General features: G+C 42.3%; 1 protein-coding gene across 1 annotated transcript in view; it reads left to right on the top strand.

The window, feature by feature from the left end:
* The window catches only part of COL28A1 (collagen type XXVIII alpha 1 chain), a 157927-nt gene extending 140113 nt beyond the window's left edge, over positions 1–17814 (top strand). The window contains exons 33-36 of the mRNA XM_057304177.1: positions 1502–1659; positions 13738–13939; positions 15925–16101; positions 17353–17814. Coding sequence (XP_057160160.1) covers positions 1502–1659; positions 13738–13939; positions 15925–16097 — 533 coding nt within the window. The 3' untranslated portion in view covers positions 16098–16101; positions 17353–17814. The remainder of the gene's footprint in view (positions 1–1501; positions 1660–13737; positions 13940–15924; positions 16102–17352) is intronic.
* The last annotated feature ends 216 nt before the right edge of the window (positions 17815–18030 follow it).

Genomic DNA, 18030 nt, shown 5'->3' with positions numbered 1-18030 from the left:
GTACTGCCTCACTGGATTATCCTGACCAAAAACAGCAATCAGGAGGTGGCTAATGAGGCTTACGCCAGCACTAGATTGAACACATAAACTCCGAAGGCAAAACCATTTAGCGTCCATCCAGTTTAGAGGGTACGATCTCGTGTCTTTATTTGTTTGGAGTAAGTGCTGAGTTGGCCTTGGAGTTGATTAACTGGGCTATCTATGCTCAAGGACATGGTTGAAAAGAACGAGTAGGATCTGGGGTATTGCTAAGCCTCGTTAATGTTCAAAAAGTGACCTAACCTGCATAAGAGATACAGGAAGCCAGCAGCAAGGCAAAAAAGAACCACAGAATCAAAGCGAATTAAGAAGTACATAATGAATGAAAAAAAGTTATGGTGACCTAAAGAGAGGAGAAACACAAGTAACAGGGAAAATTCTCGTCTCTGTTCTGTTCTCCATTCGCTGCTCTTACAAACTAGGAGGCTGATGAAGAGTAAGCTGGTTGATGTGGAGAGTTTATCCAGTTCCACATTGTGAATATTCGTCCTATAGTCAGCACCCATCTGGTGGGTTTCCCTTTGCTACTTTGCCCTGTCACATGGGCTGATGTTTCCCAGGGAGGCATTCTAAGACCCTGACTTATCTGCGATTACAGTGTGGTCAGGATTGCTTCGCAGTGACACAGGTTCCAATTCTTTGGCAACTGGGAACTCATTGTGGCAGGCGCCACTCCCAGTGAGCTTGTGAAGTAGGTGAAACGATGCTTCTTGTGATTACAGGCTTCCGGTTGGCTCCATCATTCCTTGTCCATGCCTCCAGGAGCAGGGGCTGACGTGGCCTAGCACAGCCTCTCCTTGCCCTCGTGCTGCTCCCCGCCTGCTCTGGCTGGCAGCCCAACTCCCCTGAAGGGTAGCATGCCCTGCCCAGAACCTTCCCACTTTCTATTTCCCTCTCTCCAGGCCTTTCTTATCTGGGGTTTCATTTCCTGAACACCCTGCAGGATGACTGGTGGACTTCTCAGACAGGGTCTATTTCACTGGGCTGTTAACTGTGTTAGAATGGCCGGAAATATTACATATTTCAGAGACATTATACTTTAATAATTAAAGAGCTTTATCATCTTTTAACCAAAGGAGTTAGTAATTCATCCCAGCTAATGAGGGATATATTTTTGGACTGGCTGGCCTTTTGCTATCTCTGGAACCAGAGGTAACTACCCATTATACTCCTCGTGGGTGGGACCCGCCCCTTCCACAGAGCAGTTCAGTCAACCTACACTGTGGATAGCAAGGATTTAAGTGATTCTTTTGCCTCCATAGGCTGTTGTACATTATTAAATTAAACTGAATTATTTTAGATGGCCTCTTCTGGACGATGCTCAAATTCTTTAAAACTTAGTTCACCGAGTAGCTGACTTCAAGTAATGGGAAAGTGTCTATTTATTTTAAGGAGAGTATGGAAGATCTCTTTAAATGGGTTTTGCCCCTACTATCCCCCTTTTCTACTTTTCTTTTAAAAGACACCCTGAAGCAAAAATTGTTTAAAAAAAAGTGTGAGGATTTTGATTCCTACCTCATTCAAGTTTTGGGTTCACCATCACTTCAACCTGGAATTGGGATATCAGGGGAAGAACTTGGCGAATCCACTCCAGAGCCTCAGAAAGAAATTTCAGAGTCTGTAAGTAACTGTCTTGCTTAATTTGTGAGCTTAAAATTGTGTCTTCTGTCTTATGTCAAAGACCAGCTTGCCTTGCACTGTCAAGAACCAACTGAGACAAGTGTATTTTCAAGTCCGTGGCTATAAATAGTAGTACTTTTGTCTTCAGATTTCTAGTTCTGAAATAGCTCTGGGACTTGTGAGCATGAATATGAGATTTTTCAATATTCCCATACTTTATAAGTAATTATTTATTGAACATTGCAAATAATATTTTAATAGTATGGCCCAGCTGCCACCAAAGGAATTATGTACACTAGACCAGATTAACACAAACTGCTTGAATCACCCACTTTCCATGCTCTGCAGATCCTTTCATATCAGGTCACAACTGCCCCTCAACCATCTGGGTAGACGCTCCCCACTTTGCACCCTCTCAAGTTTCTTCAAAGTGTGCACCTGCTCGACCTGCCATTTTCCATGTTCTGAGCCGTGTTCTTGCTCCTTTGGCTTCCACCTCCTGTGCTCAGAGTGGAGACCGGGTGGGAGGCCATGCCTGTGTATGGTACAAGGTGGATGCTCTGTTTCAGAGCTTCTCAAACACATGAGAGGGAACTGCCTCTCCAAGGGATTGAGACGAATGTGACTGTCCTCAAAGCAAGCTTCTGGGCACTGACCTCAGATCGAGGGCAACAACTTTTAGGTTCTTCTGGGTGAAAATTGGAAAGCCTCCCATAATTACCGGTAAGGGAGTGCTGTGGTCACTTTCCCACCAAGTTACAGCACAAGCGGGTCTAGATTGATCCCTACTACACATATGGACATCCTGTGGCAAGCAGGCACACAGGAGACATGCCCTTATTCTGCAAGGTCAGTGAAGTCCCTGTGCTGTCCTTTTATGAAAGAACATGAAAGATTCATTATGAGCAAGTACAACAATATTCTAGCATCAGGATTCAGTTAACCGCCCAGTTGGACTAAGGCCCTAAGAAACCTCCAGATCAGTAGTTGGACCCAGGACCATTCAGGAATCAGGCCTAGGTTGCCATTCCTAAGGGGATAGACTGTAAGAGTCACTGGATTTTTATATTCTGTTCAAAAAAGGGCACTAAAGTCTCTAATACATTTTTATTTGATGAAATACTGACTGACTCCAAGATGGGTAATTCCAATTAGAGCAACAGAGTGCCCCTGGATTGTAGATTGAAATTCACATACACATGTATACCACCTGGTCTATATCAGGGGATCAGCAAAGTAAAGGGCCACATAGTACTTTTTTTTTTTTTTTTTTTTGGTTTTGCAGGTCATTTGATCTCTGTTGCAATTACTCAGCTCTGCCTTTGAAGTACAAAAGCAGCCACAGCCAACACTTACCTGAACAAACATGGCTACATTCAGATAAAACTTGTTTCTAAAAACAGATGAAAGCTTGGATTTGCCCCTAGGGGTTTGCCAATCCTGGTCTTCACTGAGCATTTAAAAGTAAATTACAGACAATAAAGTACACAGTTTATCTCCTCCTGAGCATGGAGCGTTCCTGGGGCCTTGCCCGCTTGTGAGACTTAGCGCTCTGTCCCTCTCCTACTCAATCCGTCCCTTCCTGAAGATTTCCTAGACAAGAGCAAACTCAGGTTTCATCTAGCAAGTGGCACTGAAACTCTGAGCGCTCCCTATAATCAATGCATTGCATACTACGTACTGATCATTTACTGCTGTCCTGGGGGGCGGCTCTTGTGACACAGGTCCTGCCCAGGAGAAGTCCAGGGCCTCTCAGGAAGATGGATGCATACAGGAATTAGTAAGAACTTAGCACAGCTGTGGGTGAAGTACGAGATGTTGCAGTTAATTTCAGAGTCAAGGAAGCCTTTACAGAAGAGGTGGCATTGAGCTGAGTTTTAAGTAGGAGTTTCTGATGACAAGAGTAAGGGGAAGGGTATTTCCAAGCAGAGGGAACATGTGGGCAAAAGGGGGTTCCAAAAGGCATGACATTTCATGATATTAGGAAAAGTTCGGTCTCGCTGGAACGTAAGGTGTGTGGGGCAGGATGGTGAATGTTACAGCTGGACAGACTCCTGCGGACTAATTATACCTGTCTCACGGGGCGAGCGAAGGAGCTTGAACTTCTTGTGGCGGCCAGGCCGCCAGGGGAAAGCAGAGGAGTTTCTAAAGCCGGGGTCACATGGTCATGTGCGGTGTGTGGGAGGAATGACCCTGTTGCAGTGCAAAGGGGGAGTAGGAGGAGGACAGGAGACTGGGGGTGAGCTGTGAGGTCTTGCAAGAGTCCGGGTGAGGGAGGACGCGGCTCCGAACTAAGGCGGGGCGGTCAGAACGAAAGCAGGTGTGGACCGGAAGCCATTTCCGGGGTAGAATGAACAGGATTTAGTGACTGGATGGGTTGGAGGTTAGGGAGAGGTTAGCCAGCTGGGTTTGTAACTTGGATTTGGAGTGAACTGAAACACCATCTGCTGAGATGGAGACTAGAGGAGGCAGGGAGGCAGTATTGTGAAGGAAAATAATGAGCTTGGTTTGCACCAGGTAAAGTGGAGGTGCCTGAGGGACCTCCAAGGCTTTATGACACAGAATGAGGAACAGCATTGCCTCCGGTATCACGACACAGGAAGTTAGACGGCGCTGAGAGACGAGCGATGTTAACAGATGATGACAGATGGAGCATTCTAGGAGCTGTGGAAGGGAGGGCGTAAGAAAAGTACATCCTAGCTTGGATTTAGAGCACCAAGAGGCACGTAGCGGGAACAAGCCTCAGCTAGGTCTCCTTGGGTGCCTGTGAGATAGCGAAGCTTGCAATGGACTTGAGCTTCCTGGAGAGCCCTCATCTCTAGACCTTCTCACTCTGGCTCTCTCTGCAGAAGCACCAGGGCAAGACTGAATTTTAAACAACGAATGTTCTTGATAGATTTTAGTCTGAACAAACGTATATGCACGGATAGTCACAGTTATCTCTGTCATATGTATAAACAACGTATACACACACATAAATACGAAAGCGTACTTCTATACCCACCTTTATCTAAAAGTATAATTACAGTACCCACACATGGAAAGTGAATCGATCCAAACTTTTCAATTCTCAGATTTTCTCCGAGCCTGCCCTGGGCAATACAGTAAAACACACCATCCCAGAAGTCCCACTTCCCTTACTGTGTCTCTCTTTCCTTTCTCTGTTGCCTCTATCCCTCTTTACGGCATCTAGTTCTGGCCTGCCTTCTTCCTCTTCTGTCGAAATCTGTTCTTAGAGAAAAATCTAGTTATTTACACTTTTGTGTGAAATCTAAGCCAAAGGGTTTCCATCTCCAAGGAGGACTTCCATGTTCAGTACTTTATCTTATTGTGGCGTGGACTCGAGGTACACTAAACATCTGTGCACAGGTGTGTGGGGAGATACAGAGAGCAGACGGGCCTCCCAGGTTCTACTAAATTCCTGACTCCCTGGTAACCCCCTGCTCTGTTGCTCTTTCGGGCCAGTGTTGGGAAGCTAAACAGGCACATCCATTCTACTCTGTTCCTCTCCTGAAATCTCCGGATAATTTATACTTGCTTTGGAATTTGTTACATTTTACATTGTTAATAATTTATGTATATAGCTCAACTCTCCTAATGGGTTTAAATTCCTTGAGAACATGATCTGTGTCTAATTAAATTTTGTGCCCAACTCATGACTTAAAAATGTGCTTCACCTTCCACACAGTAGATGCTCAATAAATACTTAGTGACCAATGAGTGTTATACCAAATGTTAGGCTAAAAAAGAAATCTAAAATTGTTCTTCAATGAAAGGCATCAATTACACTGTTTAAAAAAAATCCTTTTTTTTTTTTTAAAGATTTTATTTATTTGACAGGAAGAGACACAGTGAGAGAGGGAACACAGCAGGGGGACTAGGAGAGGGAGAAGCAGGCTTCCCGCTGAGGAACAAGCCCGATAGGGGGCTGGATCTCAGAACGCTGGGATCATGACCTGAGCTAAAAGCAGACGCTCAACAACTGAGCCACCCTGGCACCCCAAAATCCTTATCATTTATGGGACTAATAATGTTGGCACTCATGTTCCTTTATTCTTTCTGGGTTTAGCCAGTTAGGTTAAGACTTCCAAGATATAAATGGGAATGGGGCAGTAAAATCAAGTAAACATCATTTAGTGAGACCAACTGGTTATATCCAGTAGTGGTCTGTTAAGCAGATAAGCATATTAATTTCCTGCATGAAATAACTTTTTGTCATTCTAAATACAATAATAAAGTCATGTCAGCACACAGTTGGTTTATTCACTGGAACTGGTTTCTTGTAACAATAGTCTAGATTTTTTTTTTCCAACTGAGAGAGTAGAAAAGAAAGAGGCCCTGTCTACCCTTTCCATAAAGCTTCTTTTTGTATTATGAAAATTCGTTCCCTGATTGCAAGTAACTTAGATAACTGGCAGCAGAGATAGAGTCCTCTTGGTGGAAAGGAGGCTATGGGATTTCTAGGCAGACTGATTTTACAATAAGCCAGTGAAGGACAGAGTCAAGCTAGTACGGGAGGGGTCCCTGTGGGTAGCTCTGCACCAGGTGGAGACATGCGGTGGAGGAAGTGGGAAGCTGGGAGTCTTCTCTTTGCCTTTGTTATCATTGGGACATGCAGTCCGATGCTAGGATGCCGGCCCCTCATTTCCATTGAGGAAATGCACACCTTATTGATGTAAATGACAGGAAGCAAACACAGCAGGCTGACTGCTGGCTGTCCCACCCTCTCTTTGTCCACCTTCTCATTTAGTGAGACCCTCTCCCTGGTCCCCATGCCACCTGCCTCATTTCTCCTCTCCTGTCATTATCACACAGTTGCTCCAAGGTCTCCATCTCATTTTCACCCTTGCTGGCTCTCCTATGTCTCACCCTCCTTTCCCTGCAGTATTTACTCATTCTTACTTCACTCAGACCCGTCTGGAGAAGGCCACTTCTGAAATGGGGCAATTTTTTTAAAAAACGAGAGCCCTGGGCAGGTTCTGACTTGATACTGGAATTGGATGTGTCCCTTGTGTCCCTTCATCCTAAAACGTGACCCTAGGCTCTATCCTCAATTTTGATGTGAACGTTTTAGTCTCCCACCTGTGCTCTGAGACCCATTCCCTTCTGCCTCTTCCAAAACATGAACCTTGCTTCACTGATTGTGCCAATATTTCCTTTCCTGACAAAATTTCTGACTCCCTCCCTAGTAAATAGGCTTCAGACTCTCCCATCTAAAAAAATCCTCTAACTTTCTCTTAGTTCATGTCCTTCTTGCTACTATCCTATCTCTATCTTTTTTATAATAAAATTACTCCATAGGCCAGTCTCTGCCTCTCCGTCAAACACAAACACACACACACACACACACACACACACACACACACACACACATCCCTTCACTCTTCTTCCCTCCCTCTCAACTTCCTCACTTCCGTTCACTTGGGAAAACCCCCAATATGCCCCTGGAACTCCACTGGAAAAATGACCAACAACGCCCTAATTGCCACATCCTTACTGCCATCCTCTTACTTATTTTCTCTTTTGCATGCCACTCCTTTGGTTTTGAGAGTCCTCTTTCTCCTTATTCCCCTCCCAGCCACCTTAGCATTCTTTCTCAATTGTTTTTGGGGTTTCACTTTCTCTGTTTACTCCTAAATATTAAAGTCTTCATTTTTCTAAGCTCAGTCCTTAGCCTTCTCTTTCTTATGTTAACAATTCTCCAATCTGCCTCCCCAGTCCAGACCTTCCTGCTGGGCCCCAGAGTCACATTTTCAATTGTCTGTGCAGCTCTTACTCTGGGTGTTTCGTAGGCATTCAGCATGGAATGTGTTCACGTGCAGCCCCTCCAGCTGCCTTCCGTGGGGGTGTAGCTCCACCATGCCGCCAGGCGCCTGGCAGGAAACCTGGAAGGAGTCTGTAGCTCTATTACTTTGTCTTCCACGCTTGGTATTGTCTTCTTTGGTCTGTTCTTATCATCTCTCTGTCCTTGCTATCAACTCTTTTCTCCTCATCCATACCTCTACTGTCTGAGACTGAGGTCTGATCATTTCTTATCTATATTGATAATAGGGTCTCAAAACTCTTTTCCTATCTCTCTTTTCTACATCCTTTCCAATTTATTCATTACTTGTTGATAGCATCATTTCATCATCATTGCTTTTTTTTTTTTTTTTTTAAGAGAGAGACAGCCAGCGAGAGAGGGAACACAAGCAGGGGGAGTGGGAGAGGAAGAAACAGGCTCCTAGCGGAGGAACCCAATGTGGGGCTCGATCCCAGGACTCTGGGATCACGCCCTGAGCCGAAGGCAGACGCTTAAAGACTGAGCCACCCAGGTGCCCCTGAATTATTTCTCTTATATATAATTCCATTTTGGCTGAATTACCTTTAAAAAACCTGTGTATAATACAATGGCATATATTTTAACTAGGTATTAAGTCTCCATGACAGTACATTAGGAAAAATAACAGAAACATTTGGGTACATCTGTATTTTCTCCTAATGTCCTATTCAAGTAAAATTCTATAAGTTGCCTGGTCATACTCTACTCATAATTAAATGAAATATCCTATTCAAAGGCCATAATCAATGCTTATAAAACTGATGGACTTTTTAGACTTCCAAAAAAAACCTGGGACTGAGACTAGTGTTAGTTTAGGTTCTCTACTGACAGGAAAACTAATATGATTTCCTAAAATCAGACCTAATCATTTGTAAGTGGCCTTGACTAAGCCACATATACAGATATGGTTATATTGGTCAATATTATAATTTGTTTATGAAATAAAATTAATATTCTCTCATTGTGGTGGTCAAAAACCCCTCAAACTCCTGATAAAACCCTGCATAACAACTAATATTAGTATTGCTTAGTGAAGTTGCTGTATAAGCGTCACATATTGCTAATAATAGATTTATTACCCTTAGAATATAGTATGCTTCTATCTTATGAAGGAGGAAAAAAATGCATTGCAGGTTGATCTAGAAGAAATATTCCGGACCTAGAAGTCCAGAAACTTGGCTTGTAATCTCAATCCTAAAGCTAAATACTTTATTTCTTTGGCTCTGAAATACACACATACACACACACACACACACACACACACACACGTACATATATATATTTTAGGGGGGAGGGGCAGAAGGAGAGGGAGAGAGAGAACCCTAAGCAGGCTCCACACTCAGCACAGAGCCAGATGTGGGGCTCCAGCTCACCACCCTGAGCTCATGACCTGAGCCAAAATCAAGAGTTGGATGCTTACCTGACTGAGCCAGCCAGGCGCCCCCAGTTTAATATTTTTTATTTTATTATTTCAGAGATTGGGATGCATCTATTTAGTGTGTTGTGGTCTATTTAAGAAGACTTAAAAAATTTATAGTGCATCTCACAGCAAATGACATCTTAGAAGTGAAATTTGATAGCTTCCTGACATTGGGTGGATCACCTGTTTCTTGTGGTTTCTGTTCCCTCATTTGCAAAGTAAGAGATTATTGCTAGACTCTTCTTCCTTTTTATAAAAATGTGTGATTAGAAAGAACAGTCAGAAACACTGACTGGGCACTGCCAGATGGAGGGCATTATGCTAATGGAGGAGAGGTTTTAACCAGAATAAAATCCTGTCGTCCACCCTCTAGGACAGCGGCAGGCGATCAGGGGAGGCACACAGCCCACGCTTAAGATGTTCCTAACAGTCCTCAGCAACCTTAAATGCAAATAAAGGGCATCAGTTTAACTGTGTGCTGAGAGACCTGGCAAAGAAGTGTTGTCACCCGGGAGGAGTCCATTAAGGTTCGCGGCCTCCGAGAGCAGGTACCTTGAAGGCACCGGTGCTGGGCCTATCGGCAGGAGCCGAGTCCCCACAGGCAACCGCCAGAGGCTTGGACCCGCGCTGCTGGGAAAAGCGGAGTGTGAGCACAGGGCTGATGCAGACAATCATTAGCATTCACTCGGAGAGGACATGGGCTCAGATTTGAGGAGCTTGTCTGTCATAGATGCAAGATTCAGGGTCATGAATTAGGAGGAAGATGTTTGGAAATCAGAAACCAAATCACCTTTTGGAGCTGTGTGGCACCTGGGTAGCAATCCTCCGTCAGCTCGTAGGCTCACATTCCTAGGGAGCTGCGGAAACCCGTGTCCTTCTCCTAAAGACCTGCTCTAAGGCTGAAAGAGGCTGACAGTGTCCCATCTGCTTCACAGAGCAGCCCTGGACCCCAGGTGTTGGCCCCCCACGTGCCTCTAGCTCCTCCTTTTACTGCGGGGCGTCCCAGCTCGGAGCTGGAACCACGCGTTTCCTCCAGGGCAGGCCGGTGAGCTGATGGCAGACTTTTGTTTTTAGGTTTAAGACTTATAAAAAGATCGGAGAATACATAAAACAAAATCTGTGTGCCCGCCACTACGACATGACTGGTGTTCCCATTCGTTCACACACTCTTGCTCGGATACAGTTCACAGTCCTTGCCTGTGAGTCTCCAGTCTGATCCCGCTCCTTCCTCCGGAGGCAGTGACTATCACGAACGTGGTGTGCATTCTGCCAGTCGGCTCTGCAGCTGCTTAAATCCCACGTTTAGAGATGGAAGTCATGTCAGGGTCTAATCTTTAATTTTACAACAATGACATAAAACCTCAAGGAATGAAATAATTAATCCATAGTCCTGACTTTCCTTCTCTCTCCCTCTAACACGTTCTGAATTTATCCAGTGGCTACTGTTTGCTATTCTAGGCTATAAAGATTTTTTTTTTTTTAAGATTTTTATTTATTTGACCGTAGGCTGTAAAGATTTTTAAAAAGAAAACAAAAAGGAAGGAAAAAGGTGCAGGAGGAAAGAGATGAAAATGAAGAAAATGTGGCACTGGTTTAACTTATCAGGGAGGTGATAGTGACACGTGTGAAATTGGAAAAGCTGGAAAACAGTGTCGGAGTAAAGGCTAACTTCTCTGTGACCAGCGCCAAGCAGAGGAGCATCAGGAGGGGCTGTGTGCTAACTGGAAGGGGGATGTCGTACTGATGGGGTTATTGGGCAAAGTCTTGCTGCTGGGGACCAACTTTTCCTGGGCCCTGGTGGGACGGTGGGATTTGAGGGCCTGAGGCAGAATGAAGAGGAAGGAATGAGAGGCCATAGCTCGGTGTGCCGGGAGGAGTGGCAGACGAGGTCGTTCCTGTGTGTGTAGGGAACAGATTGTGGCCAGGCGATGTACAGCAGCTGAAGAATTTCTCACCTCTCAAGCTAGTAATTATCTCTTCTTCCGATCCTAATAGCTAGTAAATGGTGATCCTTTAAGAAAAGGCACTCATAGGTGAGAGTGCAAATTTTAAGACTTTTCTGGAGAAGAGTTTGTCTCAAAAGCCTCAAATATGTATTCCTTAATCCAGCCACATGTGGTTTCCAACAGAAAAAAAAAAAAAAAGCAAATCAACTGAATGTTTAAAAAAGGGTATAGTTGTTATATATTTAAATATAGTTATATAATTGAATAGTATTTAATGGTCACAGTAAAATATATGGAACCATAATATATTAAATTTTAAAAAACAAAAAAAAACCCAGTATTTTTTGTTTAAAAAAGTGCACATAGGAAAAAAAACTGAAGTGAAAGTATACCTGAATATCAACGATTATTTCTGGGAGGTGGAATCCCTTGTGATTTTTACTTTCTTCTTGTTGCTTGTCCGGATTTTCTAAATTCCCTTCAGCGAATGTTTTTGTAATAAGAAAATTATAAGAATGGGGGGCGCCTGGGTGGCACAGCGGTTAAGCGTCTGCCTTCGGCTCAGGGCGTGATCCTGGAGTTCTGGGATCGAGCCCCACATCAGGCTCCTCAGCTGTGAGCCTGCTTCTTCCTCTCCCACTCCCCCTGCTTGTGTTCCCTCTCTCGCTGGCTGTCTCTGTCAAATGAATTAAAAAAAAAAATCTTTAAAAAAGAAAAAAAGAAAGAAAATTATAAGAATGGCAAATCTTGGTAATTGTACATTTGTTTAAATAATCTGAGATCTCATGGAACCAAAAGATAAAATTATTCTCATTTATGAAAAAAAATATTTTCAATTGTTCTAGAAGCTGAGGTAGCAGTAGTCAAAATTCTCAAATGATGCAGTGATTGAGAAAGAACACACACACTCCTAAACTTACAAGAGGTCAAGAATAGCTTATGAGGCCTTAAGGATTGAACAAGGTAATGATTTCAAGGCCAAGTTAATTCCTTGAAGAAAACTGCTGTCCAGTACACTTCTTCAAAGGAATCCTCCACCTGACAGATAGGATATCTGAAGTGTAGCCTAAGAGCTGTTGGCTTTTTTATGTTCCATAAACTACTCTCTAGTCAAGCTTTCAACTTATTTTTTCCTTAACAAAACATGTGCAAGCAAACAAAACCAAAAAACAGTGATTTCTTTCTTGAAACGGGCATTTCTCAAATTTTATCAGTACCTTACCAATGATTTGGGGGAAGTTCTTTAATCACTTGGAGCTTTAGAGTTCCCTATAGGCAATGAAATACTCACAAAATTTTCCTTTAGGCTTAAAATTCTTTAGTTCAATGATGGTAACAAAAGCTCACATTCAAATCGATATACATACACACAAGATCATTCTTAAAGAAAGAGGAATGCCAAGTGGCCCACAGTTTTACCTCCATTTGTCCCAAAAGTTGTATTTTGGGGCTAGTGAAAAGTCACGACTGTATTTGAATTGAGTGCCTTTTCTATCAGGCTGAGGACCAGACGAATTCCAATGGGAATGTTGACTTCGATTTACCTGGTAGTACTTTAATCATTGTAATAATATACACACGAGTAACAGAATTGATTAGCCCTTCCCTGTGCTCGTAGGCACACGTGTGTGTGTGTGTGTGTACAGAATCAAAAGCAATAGAATAGCTTAGAGAGCAGCTAATGAGGACAGTGGCTCTGGTCACAGGATGACAAGAACTACAGGTGAGAAGGCATCAAAATGACTTTACTTAGTTCACAGATTTGCCTATTTAAATAAATAAATAAAAAGGAAAAAAAAAAAAAAAGAAGGCCTTGAAAGGATAAATGACCATCCTGTGCCAAGACCAAGATAAATGACTGATTCAGTTCCCTGTAGCTGGGGTCCAGGGGAAAAAAGGTAAAAAGAACTTAATTGGTCCCATAAAGGATTGACCTTGCTCCTGGCAATGGTAGTCAAGAATAACTGACGTGACTTTTTCTTTTTTTTGAAGCAAAACGCCTTTTTTTCCTTGTCTCATTACATATCATAAATTCAGATAAAACATGGAAACTTGGGCCCAGAAAACTTGCTTTTGAATTATATTCCTTTTTTCCTTAGTTAACAAACATTTCTAGAACTTCTTAGAAGCTAAGCATCCTGCACCATTGGCATTTGCTGGGATCCAGATAATAGGATGAGATGAAAAGTGCTACTGGTTTTATTTCAGCTGTCTTATTGTCCCCTGCCACCCCCATTCCCAATCTCAAAATCGATTGAGAGCTTGTTGTAGATATCTTGGGAAATATTATTAATTTCTCCAGTGTTAAGAAATGGAGAAGAAAAGGCTGTTTTAGAAAAAAAGGTCAAAGCAGCTAGTGGTTATTTCCCCCTCCTCATGCCAGTGACTATGAAAAGAATGAAGATTAACTCCTCCTAAGCTCACACCTTTCATGCCCCACATGTGGATCGCTCTGGAAGGCTCAGCACAAAGCTCCATGCCTGGTAGTAGGAAAGTCCATAACTTAGGGCGCCTGGGTGGCACAGCGGTTGAGCGTCTGCCTTTGGCTCAGGGCGTGATCCCGGTGTTATGGGATTGAGCCCCACATCAGGCTCCTCCACTATGAGCCTGCTTCTTCCTCTCCCACTCCCCCTGCTTGTGTTCCCTCTCTCGCTGGCTGTCTCTCTGTCAAATAAATAAATAAAATCTTAAAAAAAAAAGAAGTCCATAACTTAGGTATCCGGGGATGCATGACATACAAAGAGGGGCATCATTTCCTGAGCTTTGATTGAAATAATACTGGAGAGTGGGGAGAAGCAGCAATGCTGCATTTTTCCTTAAATGTTTCACAAAGCAAACAAACTTTTCTGACTTGATATCACCAGAAACAAAAATGTGAATTTTTTGTGTAGGTCAGCATCTCTGGAGTCCAGGATGAAGAGAATGAGCCTCTAGAACCTACCAGGGCTGACAGCCTGACCAGCAGTCCTTCACCTGAGGCTGCTACCACCGAGGGGCCATTGCTCAGCCTCCCCGAGGATGGGGCAGAGGGTCTGGACACCAGAACTCCAAGTCCCGTTTTGGATTCACATCCAGAAACGTTGGTGCACAAAGGTAAGAGACACCTGCCAATCAGCTGCTGTGTCTACAACATCAAGGCCCAGAAAGGGTGGGCTCTAAAATCTCGTTCAGGGGCGCCTGGGTGGCACAGCAGTTAGGCGTCTGCCTTCGGCTCAGGGCGTGATCCCGGCGTTCTGGGATCGAGCCCCACGTCAGGCTCCTCCGCTAGGAGCCTGCTTCTTCCTCTCCCACTCCCCCTGCTTGTGTTCCCTCTCTCGCTGGCTGTCTCTCTCTCTGTCAAATAAATAAAATCTTTAAAAAAATAAATAAAATAAAATAAAATCTCATTCAGAAAGAAGTTTTGACTCTAAACAGGGAGGACAAAAGACACTTTTCATTTCATTATATGTCATTTTATTATATGTTTATTATATATAGAAAATTGGCTATAGAACAAATTTGGTGAATAAAAAATTTTAAAGTTCTTATATGTTAATTGCTTTTTAAAATTAAACGCCTTTAGAGAGGACTGTGTTCTCATTTTCCCGTGGCCCCTAACACTCCCTATTGTCTTATGTGTGACCTTGTCAGAGGTAGACATTTGAATTTTTGATCCCTCGATTGTAGAAAAGAAAAAAGCTAGAATCTAGACTCCTCCTCCTCAACATATTTTCTATCCATATGTCTATGGATATGTTTCTATCAACATATTTCTATTAATTTCTACCTATAGAAATTAATCATTATATACAGAGTTTCTGAAGGACAGGCCAGAGAGACAAGATCCTTGCCTAAAAGAAGCTCAGAGATGATCTTAAGTTACACAATACACATTATTTAGTTAATGTTTTTAACAGTGGAAATAGTGAAAGTCTCCTCCTTTCCATTTGGTCTAAGGAGTCTCTGAAGGAGAGGTGGGTTTGGAGGTTAGTATTAGAAAGTAAAGGAATCAAGACACGCTCCCTATCTGGGGACACAATTCTGGAAGATGGAGAAAGGGCTTGTTCTGTAATTGAGAAATGAAGCTTATGGCATATAAACTGCCTCACAGAACACAAGTCTCAGACAGCAAGAACCTATTTGGTTTTTATGGCTTTTGTCACTTTGGAATCACTTCTTTAGGTAAGGAGTACTAATCAAGGCACTGATGAGTACCATGAAATAAAAAGAGATTTAATGAATGGCTTTATTATTATAGCTCTCCTTTGTTTTTTTTTCTTTACAGTGGAAGTGTTTCTAAAACTTATTCATAAATAGATATTAAAAGCTCATGTTTTTATTTTCCTGTAGGAACTGATCTTTTTAAAGATCTTTTTATGGGGGGGATGGGCAGAGGGAGAGGGAAAGAGAGAATCTTAAGCAGGTAACCTGCTGAGCACAGAGCCCAACACAGGGCTCCATCTCACATCCCTGAGATCATGACCTGAGCCAAAACCAAGAGTTGTACCCTTAACCCACTGAGCCACTCAGGTGCCCCCAAGAACAGCTCTTTTTAAAAAAAAAATTGTGATATGAAGAGAGCCCTTCATTTTATTTTATTTATGTATTTTTTGGTAACTTGAAAGGATTTTCTTTTTTTAGTAGGCATAATTACATGTGATCACAGTGGCACTTTCTTTCAACACACTGGGAAGAAATGTGTACAGAAGGCCAAGATTATCTTTATTCCAAATGTTAATCTGATTTTAAATCAAGTCCAAAGTAAATGAAGAAGTCCTATTTTCCTCTTGTCAATTAATCCTCATAAGAGTGTTAGCCAATGAAGGCCCACAGAGCCATGCTTTCAGGGAAATAAGCACCTTTCATAACGTTGCATAAAGAGCAAAAACTTTTATGTCTTCAAAGGAGTATCTAAAGGTGGAGCTGCAGGTGGTGGAGGGAGTATTTTAGGTGTTAGGGAAACCTTCTTTCACTTGGAACCAAATTTTCTTATTTGGCATGTTAGGGTGCATGGAGAATAAACTTCATAAAGCTCTCACTTCTCATCTTTTCAGGGCAAGAAAAACCTATAATAACATGTTGACCTTTTCTCACTCTAGATCCTAGGTGCTTAGAAGCCCTAAAGCCAGGAAACTGTGGTGAATACGTGGTTCGATGGTATTATGACAAACAGGTCAACTCCTGTGCCCGCTTTTGGTTCAGTGGCTGTAATGGCTCAGGAAACAGATTCAACAGTGAACAGGAATGTCAAGAAATTTGTGTTCAAGGATGAGTAAGTGAGTCAACCCCTAATGAGTGAAGGCTGCGTCTCTATCAGCAAACCTAGAAAGAACCTCTATAATTTCAACATATTCACCCAACACAAATGAGACACCATATTTGAGTATATACTGAGTACTTATAGTTTATAAACATAGTTGAATCCTCATAACCACCCTAGGATATAAGTATTAACTACTGTTATTGGCGAAGAAGCCAAGGCTCTGAGAAGTTCAGGGATTCCTGAACAGTTACCCAGCTAAAAAGTGGCATAAGTGGGGGTGTGAGTCAGGGATGTGTAAGCTCAACGCACAGGATCTCGCTACATCACAGCCTGCAGTGTGGCTCTGATCTACATTAATTCTTGTTCTATGCATTATGTTGGTTTATTTTTTATTTTTATTTTTTATAATAATTTTGTATTATGTTATGTTAGTCACCATACAGTATATCCTTAGTCTTTGATGTAATGTTCCATGATTCATTATTTGTGTATAGCACCCAGTGCATTATGTTGGTTTAAACTCCTGTCCTGGTCCAACCTCCCCATCTCCCTAACCCCCAGTTCCTCACTGGCCCCAGTCCCCAAACCCCTTACAGCCCTGCCTGTAGCGAAAGGGAGATGGCAGGGAAGGAATTGAGTTTGGGAATTAGAAGGGGTGGGAGTATGTCTGTGCATAGCAGGTAGAGATAAGAAAGACATCCTACTTTGGGGAAACCCAGCAAGATGGCGATTCTGGGAGATGAGAGGCATTGGAACAGGAGTGAGGTGCTGAGGGTAGTTAGATTTTTGCCTTGCTAGCTCGAAAGCGATTGAGAAACCAATCTGAATGAAAATTACTTAACACAAGTTTACTAACAATTGTCACTCCCCACTCCTCCAACATGTTTGGTAACAAAGGCTTTGCTATGTGTTTAAACTCTATATTTAAGACAAAACTCCAATTTCAACAAAGAAATTCTTTCCACCCTTCCTTTAAAATATGTAAGTGAGACTTTCAATTTTAGGGGGCAGAATGAGAAGACACTAGATAGCCAGGCACTCCTCGAAGCCCAGATTCACTCTTGAACAGGGTATTTTAAAGATAAGACTTCCACTGAAAAACGAGCCAGCATATTGAAATACAATCCAACAGAGTAATAGAGAATTGGCTCTGTCACTTTATAATAATTTTTGCGACATCCAGCCTGGGAAGATCATTAGTTCTGAGCTATGCTCAGACAGCATTTATATATATCATCTTTAACACACCTTTTTCTTCTTTCAGGCCTATGGCCCTCATTCAAGTCTGGCAGTACAAAAGAGGACACTCAAGGAAGAGGGAGCTGGAGGAACAGCCATCTTAACAAAAATGATTTTGTGTGGTTTAATTAAAATCTTATTAGGTAATATTTGGTACCACAAAAGAATATATGCAATATACTTGTAAGTTACCAAACATGATGATAAGATAAACAACAGTGAACGTATCATACTGACAACGAACCAAACACAGTCAATTCTGTTGAAGTTTCCTGTGTGGACTTCTCCAATCTCAGCCCCCAGTTTCCTGCCAGGGATAACTCATCTTGAATTTTGTGTTTACCATTTCACTTTGCTATTGGGTTTTTACATGTAATCTTATAACGTAAAATCACATCTACCCCTATATAGCTCTACACAGTACATAGTTTGCTTATTTTAGAGCTTTATAAAAATGGGGTCATATCCTAGTCTTCTGCAACTTGCTATTTCCATTCAATATTATAATTAAAACATGTTTTACCATATCTAAATGTATTCCTAAGTAACTTATTCTTTACCTCTTTTAAACTTTAGAAAATTTGCTTCATAATATGTAATTCTTTGCAACTTGGTGTGTCATTACGTTATAATTCATACATGTCCATTTACTTTCAAAGTTGTATCATATTTGTGTGAATATATCACAACATATTTAACCATT

This window comes from Ursus arctos, unplaced genomic scaffold (genome assembly GCF_023065955.2).
Source record: "Ursus arctos isolate Adak ecotype North America unplaced genomic scaffold, UrsArc2.0 scaffold_3, whole genome shotgun sequence".
In the NCBI taxonomy this organism is placed as follows: domain Eukaryota; kingdom Metazoa; phylum Chordata; class Mammalia; order Carnivora; family Ursidae; genus Ursus; species Ursus arctos.
The sequence above is the reverse complement of the archived record's forward strand: the minus strand, read 5'-3'. Positions and strand labels throughout refer to the sequence as shown.